The 16,960-nt window shown below is 40.7% G+C and overlaps 1 protein-coding gene and 1 pseudogene across 3 annotated transcripts in view; one reads left to right on the plus strand and one right to left on the minus strand.

Annotated features, from left to right (window-relative positions):
- Positions 1–1,422: 1,422 nt before the first annotated feature.
- Wdr27 (WD repeat domain 27) overlaps positions 1,423–16,960 on the minus strand; it is a 289,190-nt gene continuing 273,652 nt past the window's right edge. For all 3 annotated transcript variants that reach the window (XM_023711986.1, XM_023711985.1, XM_023711984.1), the window contains exon 21: positions 1,423–1,739. In XM_023711986.1, coding sequence (XP_023567754.1) covers positions 1,689–1,739 — 51 coding nt within the window. In that variant the 3' untranslated portion in view covers positions 1,423–1,688. The remainder of the gene's footprint in view (positions 1,740–16,960) is intronic.
- LOC105741781 lies at positions 3,716–4,195 on the plus strand (annotated as a pseudogene).

Consider the following 16,960-nt stretch of genomic DNA (forward strand, 5'->3'; position numbering starts at 1 on the left):
GAGGGGTAATCTAGCGCAGGCTTCAAGGGCTGCAGCAGGCCTCACCCAATGGTCCCTAGGAGTTTTGGTTCTGAAGCCGCGATTCGCGGCATGGGCTCTCTACATACCACCAAAAAAAAAAAAAAAAGTAAATTTCCCAAAAGCATAGAGATAAGAGTTCTGAGGTAGCGCACAGCAAGCACGCCTACTCTGCCCTGAAAGCCGCAGGTCCACCCGGCAGGACCTTCAGGGTCCCACCACAGGGCCACCCCTCCCCCTCTGCCCTCTGTCCTGCTGTCACAGCAGGTCCTCATGGGCACTCTGTGTGAAACTCCCCTGACCCTTAGCAGTAGCTCTTCTCATTTTATGTCATCTTATGTTTTCTTTTCACACTCTGTAATGAAAATTCTTTATATTCAAGTTTTTCTTGATATATTGTTCAGTCACTAATAACCATTTAAATTTTTCTTAAAGCCAAATTTGGCATAACGAGAGTCATGGCCTACTTTAGAGAAAATTTATACAAAACAAAGAAATACATGACAAAAACTAGAAACCAACATTCATGAACAAAAAATGTAGATAACTCAGCTATTGACAATAAAGATGAGTTAGTCTACATGTATTTCTCAAAAATGTTGCAAGAATGTATGCAACATGCTCAGTGTGAGAAGATTCCTGCACAGGGCCCAGGGGCCCCCTCTGAGCTCCTCGGGAGGTGGTTCACAGCCTCCATCTCTTTTCTCTTGAGAAGATGGGGGCGGGGGGCGGCCAGCAACCTGCCAGGTGGAGCATGCCCCCCCCCCAGTTCACGGAGGGAAGGATTATCTGAGGTCTGCATCTTCTCAGGCAGCCCTGGAGTCCTCACATGGAAGGCCCCACACATTGCTGCAGCCTTCGGAACTGAGAATGCTCCAGAAGCATCCTGGGTCTTCTAGGAAACCATGAAGACCTGGCTCTGGGCTGCTAGGAGACCAGCTCAGGCAGCTGATTCCTGAAAAGGCCGCTTGATTCTGAGGCACTGCGGTGGGGACTCAACATCAGGTGGTTCAGTCATCAGTCACAGGAGGAAGCCTCAGAGCCCAGACGCGCACGGTGCTGTCCACTGTGTGCAACCACAGGGCTCCCAGAGAGCCACAGCTGAGTCAGCCGGCCAGCAATGAGCGCTGAGCACTGGTTCCTGCCTTGTTTTCACTGACTGAAAATGAATCTCTCTCTCTGTTTCTCTCTCTGTCTCTCTGTCTCTCTGCTTCTCTCCATCTCTCTTCTCTTTCTCTCCTCTCTCTTTCCCTCTCTCCTCTCTCTCCATCTCTCTCCTCTCTCTCCATCTCTCTCTCCTCTCTCTCTCTCTCTCTCTCTTCTCGCCCTCCCTCCCTCTCTCCCTTTCTACTTCTTTCTCTCCTTACTTCTTTTCCCCTCCCTCCATCTCCTCAAATTCCAATTATGAAACAAACACTACTTTATATTTTATTGAAGAATATTCTGCTTTGGCTTCTCTCATCTGTGCAAAAGCACTGGTTCCATTCCCACTTTTGCAGGATGGGCCCGTGAGGAACGGATGGCTCCTCTGTTGAGCGTGGCCCACAGCGCAGAGGCCCACAGAGAGCGAGTCTGATGGTGCAGAGCCACCCCGCTCGTGCTGAGGGAGGCACTGCGGCTTCCTCCTCAGCACACTGTGGCCCTGGCTCCTGGTGCCAGCAGGGCAGCAGTTACTCGGGCAGGAACAGCTGCAGCTTCCCATCCAATGTGGCTGTGACGAGCTGTAATGGAACATACAGTGTCATGTGGCCGCCGTCATCTTCCACTGATGAAGACATTTGTAAGAAAAGTGAAGCAAAAATACACACTTTCCTCATTTGTGATTTTCCAGATCATAGAGCAAAATATATTTAAATAGTAAATCCTACTGATACATCATATATGATATTTATGCTTGACTGGTTCAAGCTATTTTCATTGCTACTTTACTATTTTAAGTGTAGAGGACAGTCGATCTGTTTATATTGAACAAAAATTCACAAAATTTCCTTTTTCTGTTAATTTCTTTGATCTTTGATGTATTAGAGAAACATCTTTTTCACTTCTTTAAAATTTTCCCCTTTTTTTCATTAGTATACATTTGCAATTCAAAACGCTTACCTTTCTCGTGGGGAATTGGCACATTACATTCTGCATCCTAACTCCTTTTCTTATCCTCTTCCCTTTCTTCCCTCCCCCTTCATCCATCCTTCCATCCTCTCCCTTTTTTCTTTTTTGAACACGTTTGATTACACAATATTTACATATCTTGTGTGGAGTTGGCACTTGGACATCGTACCTCTTGGTTCCTTTTCACCCCTTTCTCTCCCCTCTCCATCTACTGATCTCGTTTCCCTCTGAGAAAAATCTGTCTCCCTGACTCCCGTCATCTAATTTTTGTTTTCCAATTTATATTCTGAGTTTCTCACATAAGAGAAACCACGTGATTAGCTTGTCTGTCGGACTCTCGCCACACTGCACGCTGTGATCTCAGGGTGCGTGGGCCATCTCAGAAATGGCTCACGCTTGTTTTTCTTGATGCATAGTGCTACACCACCATTGAGTGGACATGCCACACCTTCTTTGTCCTTTCACCCATTGATGGACAATGTCTAAATTCTCAACCAGTTACAAGAGCTAAGTAACCAAAGGCAGGAGATGATTCTGCTGCCCGGCTGCTCAGTAGTCACCCCGGCAGAGTCTATTTGCCATAAGTACTCTGAAATTCTAAGACTGGAAATGCCCATCTGAAAGCCCGTACTGTAAAACTGCAGCTAATCTTTGTCAACTCTGATCTTAGCATATTAGCAGCTGCCCATCTGCCACCCCGATCCCATGTGACACTGCCCGGGAGCAACCTTCACACCACCAGCAGGAGCCAGTGCAGGCAAAGCATCTTCTCTGAAGATCAGAGGTCTGTGCCCCAGGTACCTCCTGCCACTGCACCCCACAGATACCCACACAGAGCCTTGGTGGTGATGACTGTCACATCCCTCCCACATTTCAAGCCCTCCCATGCAAGGAAAGGGATTTAAATGGCTAGTTCCCCTCATGCTATTCTCATTTCTCTTTTTTCCCTTTTGTGGGCCAGACGTTAAAGAGGATGATACTCAGGGGGGTGATAATAATGTGTCTGTGTTGAAGGAAAGACTCGGAGGAGAACTAGAGAGATGAAGTTTACATCCCAGGCTGATCTTGGACTCAGACACAGACTGGAGTATTCCAAACAACAGCAAAAGAAATCAAGGGACTGTGTGGCACCACCCGCCACCAACTGCAAGCAGGCCCACACTGGACCACACCACAACCCCCTGGAAAGAAAGAAGGAGAGGAAGAAAGGAAGGAAGAAAGGAAGGAAGGAAGGAAGGAAGGAAGAAAGAAAGAAAGAAAGAAAGAAAGAAAGAAAGAAAGAAAGAAAGAAAGAAAGAAAGAAAGAGAAGGAGCAAAGAATTGGGGAAAAGACTATGCACAGAAATTCATGATCACTAAACCAGCACTCCAAAAAATTCTCAGAGATACCCTAGAAAGAGACATTGAAGTTAAAATGACAAAAGATCTAATACAATGAATATATCAGAAGAGCAAGTAGCCAAGAGAAGGGAAAGTTAGGGAGTTGCTAACATGAACATAAAGCAACAACAGCAACAAGTCAGTACCCACCAGCAATAACTGCTCCTTCCTTTTGGCCAGAACCGCCATCTGCCAGGAATTTGCCAAAATGGCTAACACAAAGGGCAAGAGGAGGGGAACCCAGTATATGTTCTCCAGGCCTATTAGAAAACGTGGGGTTGTTCCTTTGGCCACATACATGAGAATCTACAAAAAGGGTGATATTGTGGACATCGAGGGAATGGACACTGTGCAAAAAGCAATGCCTCACGCATGTTACCCTGGAAGACGCAAGAGTCTCCACGTTACGCAGCAGGCTCTTGGCACTGTTGCTAGCAAGCAAGTTAAGGGCAAGATACTTGCTAAGAGGATTAATGTGCACGTTGAGCTTATTAAACACTCAAAAAGTCATGAGAGCTTCCTGAAACGTGTCAAGGAAAATGATCAGAAAAAGAAGGAAGCCAAAGAGAAAGGTACCTGGGTTCAGCTGAAGCACCAGCCTGCCCCTCCCAGAGAAGCACACTCTGTGAGGACCAATGGGAAGGAGCCTGAGCTACTGGAACCTATTCCCTATGAATTCATGGCATAAGCTGGGGGTGTTGATCTGCCATTCAGCACGTAGTTGGCAGCTTAAGTGTTCTAGGTCCTATGTAAAAATAAAATCATCCTGTATTGTAAGGGTGGCTTTCTTAGTTGAACAGGTATGTGGTGCCTTCTTACCTCAGAAATATTTGCAGCAGATTTTCACTATACCTAATAATTATGTCTAGTCTTTACTCTTCAGTGTTTTTCTTGCTGAAAGATATTGCTGAAGTATTGTGCAGGCGTATACCCAAATATTCAAATGTTTATAAAATATTTATATTGGGTTGTAGATCCTAAAAATCATCATGGGAAAAAGATTTATCAAAATAATTGGAAGTCAAGGGCCAGCCAAATAGCTCAGTGGATTAAAACACCTGCAATCAGGCTCAGGGGCCAGGGGTTTGATCCCCACGCCTGCCGTGCCAGCCCCACCCCCAGGGTGTGCTGAGGTGGCAATTGAGAATGGGTGTGGTGGCACGAGCTCGTAATCCCAGCTTTTTGGAGGCTGTAAACAGGCAGATCACTACAAGTCCAGTCTAGTAGTGAGACCCTGAACACCCTGTAGACCCTTCCTTAAAATAGAAAAGTAAAATACAATAAATGGAAGTCACTTCAGAAACAAATGTAAGTTCATTTCAGTTAAATAACTTGTTTAAACAACAAAAAAAAAAGCAATAACTGCCAATGCCTGTGGTCTCACATCCCCAGTCAATGCCCCAATCAAGATACAGAATGGAAGAATGGATCAAAAAACAAAATCCAACCATATGCACTATGCAAAAATCTCATTTAATCCAAAAAGAAGCTCACAGACTAAAAACTAAAGAATGGAAAACAATATTACGTTCAATGGGAACATGAATAAAAGCAGATGAAACGATCCCACATTCAGGCAAAGTGGACCTCAAGCCAAAACGTATCAAAACAGGCAAAGAAGGTCACTACACAATGATTAAAGAAACAATCAGGAAGAGATGCCAATTATTAATGTATATATGCAGCAAAGTCTTCACAATGCAAATAAGCAGTGAACATAAAAGATCAGATAAGCATAAACATAATTATAGGAGGGACCTCAGTACCCCGCCATCACAGATGAATCAACTAGACCAGTGATAGCGAACCTTTTAAAGACGAGTGCCCAAACTACAACCCAAAACCCACGTACTTATGACAATGAGCCCACACTGCAATTAAACTTCAATACTAAGGTTTAGAAAAAATAATCCATCCATTACTATATTTTGTCTTAAATGAAAAGAGCATGCATGCCACAGGTTTGCCATCATTGCTCTATGTAAAATACCAAAACAATCCACTTAATGACTCTTAAAATTAATGAACAAGTTCAGTAATATACAGAATACAAAATAACACATAAAAATAAGTAACACTGCCGTGCACTAAGAATGAACCTATAGGGAAATGAATTAAGAAAAAAGTCCCATTCACTACAGGGCCAAGGAACATGAAGTACTTAGGAATTACCATAAGGAAGTTAACGCTTCTCCACTGGCTTAAGCCACCAGCGGTACAGCATAAACGCTCCATCAGGCAGCTATTTAATGTTAGGTTATAGGATTCAAATCAAAGATATCTAGCAGCAAGATGTGTGGATTATGGTCGATCACGAAGCTCTACAATGAAAACTATAGGAATTAAAGAAGAAAATCAAGGAGTACATCAGAAACCTGAAGGATATGCTCTGTTCCTGGATCAGCAGAACCAATATAGTCAAAATGGATACATTTCCAAAACAGATATCTAGACTTAACACAGTCTCAGCCAAAATCACACACACACACACACACACACACACACACACACACACACACACAGAATAGGTAAGACAACTGTACTACTAATTTCTGTTAGTTCACTGAAAAGAACAGTTAGTGCTTATATTGTCTGGCCAATTTGCATGCCTGTATCTTGTAATCTGAGCAACTACTTTGAAGATAACAGTATGCAATGTAATGAACATTTAATTTCCTATCATCTTGTTTTGAAATTCTGTATCATTTTTATTAATTGTTTTCTCTCTTTAAAATAAAAATAAATACATAAATTTTAAAAATCCCAACAGTATTTTCCACAGAATTGAAGGAAACAATCCTAAAGTTCATGTAGAACTAAAAGAGACTAAGAATACCAAAGTTGTCTTGGGTAACAAAAGCAAAAAGGGAGGCCGCACAGTCCTGGACCTGAAGTTATACTGCAAAGCGACAGCGACAGCGACAGCACCATGCTGGGCTGGGGAGGCTCAGTGCATGTGCTGGACAGAAGGTGGCCTCTTCAATGAATGTTGTTGGGAAAACACGTGGAAGATTGAATCTGGTCACGTATTTCTCACCATGTACTCAAGTAAGGTCAAAATGAATCAAATAACTAAAAGTTAAAACAAATGCTTAACTAATGGAAGATAAATGGGTAAAAATATTGGAAGTCATGGGCATAAGGAAGGACTTTCTGAACAGAACCCCAGGGGCACAGGAAATAGTACCCAATATCAACAAGTGAAATTATATAAAATTAAGGTTTTGCAGAACAAAAGAAACAACTAACAGATTGAATGAATAGGGAGATGTTTTGCCAGCCACTCCTCATACAAAGGATGAATACCTAAATATCCTCCTCATACTCAGAATAAATATCTACAGAACTCTAGAAACTTACAGCCCCCAAAATAAAGAACCCAATTTTAAAAAGACAAGTGCAAAGAATAGATATTTCAAGGAAGTATAAACAGCTATAGATATACCATATTCTAGTGGTGCATGTATGCCCATGGCCATTGCAGCAGAATTCAAAATGCCTAAATCCTGCAGGCGGCCTGCACATCCATCAACAGATGAATGGACAAAGAAAACAAGGTCTTTACACACAATTGAGTGCTACCACATTGTGTGTAAGTATCAATAAGATATAAGAAATAAATATCAATAAAGAAAGATCTTAAAATGATACTATGATTAATTCTAACGCTAACTAGAAAAATAAACTTGAGTCACTTTCTAGAAATATGGATGTTCCCTGAGGCTATAATGTTAAATTAAATAAATAAGGCACACAGGCTTTAATATCTTAGTTGTTCTTGTATAAGAAGCCCAAATTACAGACAACACAATAAAAGATGGCAATAGACATAGGGAGACTGGTCTTTCTCAGATGGGAAGGGGAACAAGGGGTGGAAGAGGGGGAGGGGATATGGGATACAAAAAGAAATTAAGATGTGCTATATCACTTACCAACTCCAAATGAGGACTATAAACATTATGTATTACAAACATGTTAATAAGAAGTTTTAAAAAAATCAACACCACAAGCCAAGGCAGAATTTTAATTCCAAAGTTATCATATGACTGTATTCAAATGTCCAATATTCAACAAAAATCACAGGACACACAAAGAAACATGAAACTATAGCCTTTTCAAAGGAAAAAATATAGATCAACAAAACTGTCCTTTAAAGGACATGATGGCACATCTGTGGCACAAGCACTTTTTAAAAAAATTTTATTTATTTTAATGAGAAAATAAAATAGCACTGAAACAATTTCGAAACAGTTAGTAGGACAGTTACAATAATTAACAAGTTGCAGATTATTTCTTTGTAGTGGTTATTCAGAGGACAAGATGCAGACATGATATCTCGTCTAAACAGTATTAGAACAAACCTTTCTTCTCATTTAACTAAGAGAAAGTAGCTGTATAAAAGATTACAAAGCTTTTTATTTTAGTTTTTTGTGGTACCAGGGATAGAACTCAGGACCTTGCGCTTATAACACTGAGCTAACAACAAATATCAGGCCTGCTTACCGGGGACTGAACTCTGGGTCTTGTGCTTGTAAGGCAGGCACTGGTGCCACTGAGCTACCTCCCCAGCCGCACAAGCACTTTTAAAACAACTATTTTAAGGACAGTCAAATAAAAAAAGGACGTGGATAGTTTTTTAAAGATTTCTAAGTGAAATGGAAATATCAATAAAGAAAGATCTTTAAATGATACTATGATAAATTCTAAAGCTAAAAAAGTACTGCAAAACTAAAATAGTTATGGAAGGATTCAAAAGCAAAAGTGAGGGCTGGTGAGATGGCTCAGTGGTCTAAAACACCTACTTAGAACAAGCTTAGCAAAGCACAGGGACCGCGGTTCAATCCCCCAGCACCACATGCCAGCCAGCGCCGCCCCCTGGTGGGCTGAGTGGGACACACACACACACACACACACACACACACACACACATAAATAAATAAATTAAAAAAAAAAAAGCAAAAGTGAGCAGGTTGAAGAATCAGCAAATGTGAAGACAAAACAATAAAAACCATCAAGTCTGAGGGACATAACAGCAAAGAATACTGGATAAGGACTGAAGGACCCACGGAGCATCATGTTCAGAAACACTTCCATTGCACAAGACCCAGAGACAGGAGAGAGGAGAAGAGACACAGAGAACATTCAAATAAATCATGGCAGAAAACCCACACATTTGGTAAAATACACAAATGCAGACATTTCTCATTTATTGGTCATTTCCATCCTGCAACTGTGTCATTAGATACTCGGTCACTAAAGAAGTCACTATATGCAGTATGTGCATCACAATACTCAGAGCAAAGCAACGGTCCAAGAAAACTCCAATTTGTCTTTGCTTTTATTTGTGTAACTCTGATCGTAGTACTGTGATGTTTAACAGAACATAAAACTGTAGTACCATGCAGTATAAATAGCCATAATTACAGTACTATAAGGCATACCATACAAAAAAGACATTGAGGCTTTATGAACAGGATACAGAACTGTACCAATAGATGGTCATAAGTCTGCATGACTGGTCATGCTTCAGTCCAGAGTCATTAAATGGGGAGGTCAGTACATGAGCAATGCCTGTATCAACATCCAAGAAGCTCAATGAACCCTAAGTATTAAATTCAAAGAGATCCACATAAAGACATATTATGATCAAACTCTGAAAGCCAAAACCAGACAGAATCCTAAAAACAGCAAAACAAATGAGACTCATTCAATACAAGAGATTCTAAATGAAATTATAGGATAATTTCTCTTCATAAACTTAGGCTAGAAAGCAATGAGATATACTAAAAGGTCTAAAGAAAAAATACCAACCAAGCCGTCTCTGTCTAGCCGATGTGTCCCTTAATGTGAGGGGAAGTGTAGACCGTGGACAAACAAGTGCTGGCGGGGCTCAGCCCCATGAGGCCTGCCCTGCAAGAGGCTCTCAACAGGGTCCCACACAGGGATAGAAAAGCACACTATCCTGTAATACGAAGCCACAGAGATACACAAAGATCGTAAGATCTCAAGCAGGGAATGTGCAGGCAACTGCAAGAGCTATTATTGTTATGCAGAGTTGGTCACTGCACTTTTTGTATTCTACATGATGTAAGACATTAATACATTAAAAATCACATTATTGTAACATTAGTTTATAATTTCATATGTTTTTCTTGTAATTTAAGAGACCAATACACTTAAAATACAGTAAAATATAATAAATTTAAAATATAATCAGTATTAATTTATGTTTGGAAGAACACAATATATATAAAGATGTGATTTTGTGAGTTCTACAGCTGAAAAAGGTGGAGCTAAATGTAAAAAAGCATTTTTTGTAGCCTACTCAGGTCAATCCTGCATAAATTCAAATTAGAATGGTTTAACTTTAGAAGACAAAATGAAATCTTCATGGTAACCAAAAATATAATAGCTACACAATATATACAAAAGGAATGAGAAAAAAGAACTAGTTCATGACAATGAAAGCCACAAGTCTTACTCTATTTTATGATAGTATAACATCACCACAGACTGGATAATTTGTAAACAAAAATTGATTTCCCATGATTCTGTCTTCTCAAAAATCCAGGACCCAGGTGTCCGCAAGTTTGATGTCTGAGAGGGTCTAGTAGTCACTTTATGATGGCACCTGGAACACTTTGAGTGCCAGAATACGAGACTCTGCACACAAGAAGAGTAGAAGAACCACAGAGTGTGGGGGAGGGCTGATCTTCCCCTCCCATGGGTGCCAGGGATCCCTGTGCTTGCGTAAGCTTGCCTAAGCAGGCACGTTAGTCCATGAAGCTAGCCCATCGACCCCACCTTTCCCCCTTACACTTCAAGTGACTCCACCCATGAAGATGGAGCTCTCTTGCCCTATTTACCTTCTTAAGATCTGAACTCTTTTTACACATTTTTTTTTTGGTGGTACCCGGAATTGAACTCAGGACCCTGTGCTTGCCAGGCAGGCACTTATTCTACTGAACCATGAAAACTTTTTACATCTTTTTTTTTTAAGATCTGAACTCTCAATACTTTTATAATGACAATTGAATTCCAACATGAGTTTTGAAGGAAACAAACTTTCAAATCATAGCATCATATATGAAAAACCCAGAGTAACCATCATACCAAAGGGTTAAAAAGTGAAACTTCTGCTCTAAATTAGGAATGAGGCAAGGATACCAAGTTTCACTCCTGTTCACCACAGTACTGAGGGTCCAATCCACAGAAATTACACATGGCAAAGAAATTAAAGGCATTCAAATTGGCAAAAAGATAAAATTATTTCTGTTTACAAATGATATGATCTTATGTAGAACAAAACCTAAAATTTCTCCCCAAAATGTCTACTGGCACTAATAAATGAAATCAAGCAAGTATCACGATACAAAGTTAACTCATAAGAGTCAGTTGACTGTTTATATATTAATAATTGTCAATCTGAAAATCTGACAAGGGGATTATGAAAACAATTCCCTTTACACTAGTGTCAATAAATGAAATATTTAGGTATTAACCATAGAGGTCAAAGAATTGCACAATGAAAATTACAAAACATAACTGAAATGAAGAGATTATGTCCTGGGTTTATAGATTAGAATACAATATCATGAAAATTTCTATATTAAAAGCTATCAAAACATTCAATGCAATCCCAGTTAAAAGTCTAAAGATTACAGAAATAGAAAAATGTTTCCTAAAATTCATATGGAACTTCAAGGAATCTGGAATAGTCAAAACAATCTTGCAAAAACTCAAAAGACACACTTCTTGACTCAAAAGTTACTTTAAAGCTGTAGTAATCAGAACAGGATGGTGCTGGCGTGCACACAGGCATCTAGATTCAAGGAATAAAGTTCCAAGAAGTAAATCACTGTGTATATGAATAAAAAAAAACTTTGCAATAGTACTTTGAAGATGCCTCAGAATTTGGGGTGGATGATGGAGAAGTATTTGACATGGCAACATCTGCCCTGAGAAATCTCCAGTGATGCCAGAAAAGGAGGCAGATGCCTTGTTACCATTTTCAGCAAAGTTTTCTTCAGGATATGGTGACTGCCATCCTGTACACTTTATCAGCTCACTAGAGGCTGCTTTTTGGAGGCCTTCTGTGTGAAAACCTGAAATAGAAAGCTTCTTGCTGTCAACCTCCACCACAATGAACGTGTACTAAGCAACGTGTTCTGCTCACAAATGCTCTGTGCGGAATCCACTGTCTCTTATCTGAGTCACAATTTTATAACCTGGGCTTGGGTCTGACGGAGGACACCAACAGAGCAAGGTTTCTAACACTGTGCAATCAACACTTTGGCAGTGTTGTTGCGCAAACCATTCAGACTCAAAAAAATGAATTAGTTTCCACTTACCCTGACTTTTATGGGGAAGCAATCATCTACTGAAGTGTTAAATCCACTCCAGTGGCTGAGTGTGTGATGAGGCTCAGATAGTCTCGGCCCAACAAGAGGAAGACACAGAGGACAAGGATGCATGTGAAACCAGAGGAAATGTGAAGAGAGCACGAGGAAGCTTACTGCCTTTCACTTGAGGCTGACAGAGCAAAAAGGGACGCTCGTGAGAGAGAGAAGGTAGAACAGTTTTGTGTGGAGAAGATTCACAAAGAACAAGAAGAGGAACATGAGGCCATTGGACTCTCCTCATCCCTTACTAAGCCTTACCCTAGACAGGCAGGTAATGGATGCCCACATCACTGTGTGGTCTCAAACGAGGGGCTGCTGCCCCATTCTGGAGGTCACAAGGCCCAGGATTCTCTGTCCCTGTGTGTAAAGCCCACTGTGTGGCCTGCAGGGGCCAGTGGGTCGTAAAAGTCCTGTGGCCATGAGTGGTGGGGGCCATGCAAAACCCCACGTCCCACCCCTGGACACCCAGATGCTTTGGAGGCTGCAATTCAGCCCAGCCCTGTGGAGACGTGAGAGGCCTGCTGACCAAGAAGCAAAGGCGGATGTCAGAGTAGGATCAGGCAGTCTTCCTCTGACTCAGAATGCAAACCACCTCACCCCCAAATGCACAAAATACCCCAGGATCCAGTGGCATGAGGGGCTGGAGCAGAGCAAAACTGACAGAGGCTTCCGTGGCCCCCTTCGCATACAGAGACACGTCACAGAGATGTAAATGTAGAGTCACAGCCCTTAAGTCCCAAGGACACCATGCTTGTTCAGCGTCAGCATGTACAGCTTCTGCTGCTCCAGGGTCCTAAGTCTCCGGGAGGGGACGCCTCCCCGCCCACAGTGCTGCGCTCATGGCAGCTGGCACACTCACACATGTACCTAGAATACGCCAGCTTTCTAATATTGTCATATTTCTTTCCTATTAACTCTGGACTGTCCCAGTAACCACAGATGGCATCAAAGTCCATGCTGAAGCTGTAACAAGTTCTGGGAGCTGTAGCACCTTTTTGCTCACAGTTCTGGAGGGCAGAGTGCATGCCTAAGGTGCGGGCTCCATCCTTGGGGAGGTGAGAAGCTGCTGCTTCTCTCATGGTTCCTTAGCAGAGTCCTCCCAGCGTAGCTCCTCCTAGAAGCCTGTCTTCAATACTGTCGTGCTGGGTATACTAAATTCCAAGAGGCAAGGCTAGAACACCAGCGATCAGACCAGAGGAGGTGCGGCGTCACGCATCTGTCAGTGGCCTCCTGGCCTGACATTCGGTTGGACTGGCAGCAGTGGACCTCTGCTTGCTGACTTAGTTATTCTCCCCATGCTGGGACACAACATGTGGTGATCACAGCATGAAGGAGGAGAGCTTAATTTTGGCTCGTGTTCTTAGGCCAGAGCTGGCTGGCTCCAAGTCAGGGTACCATGGCAGAAGGCATGGAGAAGAAAAGCGACTCATCTTCTGGTGGACAGGAGGCAGAACCAGTAGGGAGGGGCCGGGAGGGAGACACTGCCCCAGTGGACCTTCTCTTCCAGCCAGGGCTCACCTCCTAATGTCACACTCAGTCACACTGTCCCCATGATTCAGTCACCTTCATGGGCCCTGCCTCAGACCATATGAGGATTTCAGACCCAAACCATAACATTTGCATAAATAATTAAGTGACAATGGCAGCACAGTGGTGGGCACTGCTGCCTTGCACAAGCATTAAGTGGCCCAAGCATGAACACAACAAGAGGTCACTCGGAGTGTTCACTACACACATGTTTATAGCAGTACAATCTGTCATAGCTAAATCTTGCAAAGAACCCAAATGCCAATCATCTAAAGAATTAATTAATAATATGTGGTATTTTTATACACACATATAAAAAGAACTAGTCGGCTATAAAGAAAGATAAACTTTCTAGAAACCACACTCAGAAGTTAAATAAATCCAACCCACATGTGTAAACATCATCTTGCCTTCCTAGTGTAAGAAACTGAAAGAGTAAGTGAGATCCAAAAGATACAGCAGACGCTGTGAGGGGAAAGAGCCTGCTCAACAGGAAAGAGCCACTGGGATGGGAAGAGGAGGAAGGAAAGAAGGAAAAATAAATAAATAAATTATATATAAATATATATATATATATACATATATAAAATTATACCATATATATCACATATATGATAGTTAAGATAATTATACTACTAATTTCTATTAGTTCATTAAAAGAAACAGTGCTTATATTGTTTGATCAATTTCACACATCTACATATGGTAATCAGAACAACCACTTTGAAGATAACTACATGAAATATAATGATCACTGTTAACTTCCCATCATCTTGTTTTGAAATTCTGTATAATTCTTATTGCTTGTTTGAGAGAGACAGACAGACAGACAATTATAAGGGACAATGGCATGCTGCCGATTCTCTTGTAAAAGCGCATCATGTTGGCTCTCCTGATATGAGCTTGGCTATTGCTAACCTTGGAGGAGCACGGCTGCAGGCCTCTTTAGGGGAGTCTGGTCGTTACTCTCAGCATTGCTTTCTGGCTCCTTTGCAGATCCCAACGCCTGAGACCATATATCCCTCTCTTGGTGTAGATTTTCTAGCTTCCACACTGACCTCTGGGCCTTCCCAGTGCACATCCTTGATGAAGACTTGCATGAGACATTCTCACGGGCTCTGGCATCTAGCTGGATTCGTGCAGGACACGGCCATGGGATCCAGGCCCTCAGCTGGATCTCTGGGACTCTACTGTGTGAACCAATCTCTTATACTCTTTTGCACTTGACTATTTAGGTGAAGGTTATAAATTAATCTTATAAGTTATGCGTCCTGTATTAAATCTTTTCCCTTGTAAGCCCTGACTACAACACCCACATCAGAAAAGCAAGTTGAGCCCAAATAATCAACGTAATAATGCACCTCAAGTTCCAGGAAAAAGCAGAACAATCCACATCGAAAGCTAGTACAAGGAATAAATAATAAAGATCATAGCAGATATTCATGAAATTCAGACCAAAATAACATAAAGAATCAATGAGTTAAAGAGTTAATTATTTGAAAGAACAAACAAAATAGACAAAATATTAACCTATCTTACTAAAAAAAGAAAAACAGAAGACATATGATGAAGTGGATTATTAATGTTAAGTTGGTTATTGATGTTGGTGGTTAACTTGACATTGGTGCAGTTTTTTGGGTCTTCTATATATAGTATCATGTCATCTGTAAATATTTATAATTTCAGTTCTTCCTTTCCTATATGTATCTCTTTTCTTTCTCTTGTCTGACTGCTCTGGCTAACGTTTTAAGTACTATGTTGAACAGAAGTAGTGAAAATAGGCATCCTTATCTTATTCCTGATTTTAGAGGAAATGCAGTCCGTTTTTCCTCATTTACTATGGTGATGGCTGTAGGTTTGTCATAAATAACTTTTGCCAAATTCAGGTATATAGTCCCTCTATATTAATTTTCTTCAGGCTTATCATGAAAGAGTATTGGATTTAACAAAGGTCTTTTCTATAACTATTGATAGGAGCTTGTGACTTTCTCCTTGCTTTTGTTTATATGGTGTATGTGGTACACTGCATTTATTTATTGGTGTATATATAAACATCTTTGCATCTCTGGAATGAAACTCTTATGCTTTCACAGAGAGCACACTGCCCAAGCAATGGCCATGACTCATCCACATGGCTGACACTGACAAAGGATCTACAATCTGAGGTACAGGGTCTCAGGATAAATCCGGAGGGAATTTCACTGACCTTATCAGACCCAAAAGCTACAACTCTTGTTGCATAGGTCCTGATTTACCTTGGTCTTAACCATCCAGCAGAAAAGTATAAAAACGAAGTATAAGAAGTAAAGCCATGCTGTTATGTTGAGCTGTAGGGGACTCAGGTCAACAATTTCTGACATTGCCAGTCAAGCGGAAGACCCAATACTATTATGGACTACAGGACTCTTTTAGAATATTTTGCTGAGTTAACACACCTATAATATTCAAATGATGGAACTTAACAAAAAAGGGGATACAGGTGAATGTCCATTTTGTATCTGTGTATTCAAAATGGTTAGGATAGATATAGAGTTACATTCCCTTAATGAATAGAGGGATTTGTTCTAATGGTGTTTGTAAATAAGATATCATGTCCGCATCTAGTACAGCAAATAACCACTGGGAGGAGAGTATGCAATGTGTTAATTATTGAAACTGTCCTACCAATTTGGTTTGAAACTGTCTCATTGCCATTTGTTTCTCAATAAAATCATGGAAAAACAATGAAACCCATGTGGTTATGATGTAAGATCTTTTTGATGATGAGCTGACTACAAAATCAACACATAAATGTTAACAAGATTTGTGTACACCAATAGTGAGCTCAAATTAGAAAAAATTATGACAACAACATGACTCATGGGGACACTAAGAAAAAAAATAATTTTTAGGAAATAACCAAACCAAGGAAGTGAAGGATCTCTCTATAGAAAATTATAGTACTCTAAAAATGGAAGAGGACATAAAAGAATCAAATTATGTCTCCTGCACTTGGATAAGCGAACTAATATTATCAAAATGGCTATATTTTGAAAAGAGTATATTAATAATTGATATGACATTAGAAATGGTACACATTTCGAAGACCAAGATGACAAATATTCAAGCATGAATCTGTAACATATGTATTGTTGTATGTTACCCTGTTTGTATCATTGTGGCTGATTTTTGTTCTTGCTTTTGTCTTTTACTTTTCAAAATGAAATAATAAAATTAAATTTAAACAAAATGGCTATGCACACATACATACATACCCATTTTATAGCTGCATGATTTATCTAGCTATATCTTGGAAGTGGCCCATATGTCCATCAGCAGATGAATGGATCAGGAATGTGGTATATGTCCACAATCAAATACCAAACTCTCACGGTATCTGAAGACAGGCGCAATTTGAGATCATACTCATAAGTGAAATAAATTAGACTCACGTGTATAAACATCATATGGTCTCCCTGGTGTGAGAAAATGAATGAGTAAATAAGGTTTAAAATGTAAAATAAATATTGTGAAATGGGAAGAAA

This window comes from Octodon degus, unplaced genomic scaffold (genome assembly GCF_000260255.1).
Source record: "Octodon degus isolate 3935 unplaced genomic scaffold, OctDeg1.0 scaffold00022, whole genome shotgun sequence".
In the NCBI taxonomy this organism is placed as follows: Eukaryota; Metazoa; Chordata; class Mammalia; order Rodentia; family Octodontidae; genus Octodon; species Octodon degus.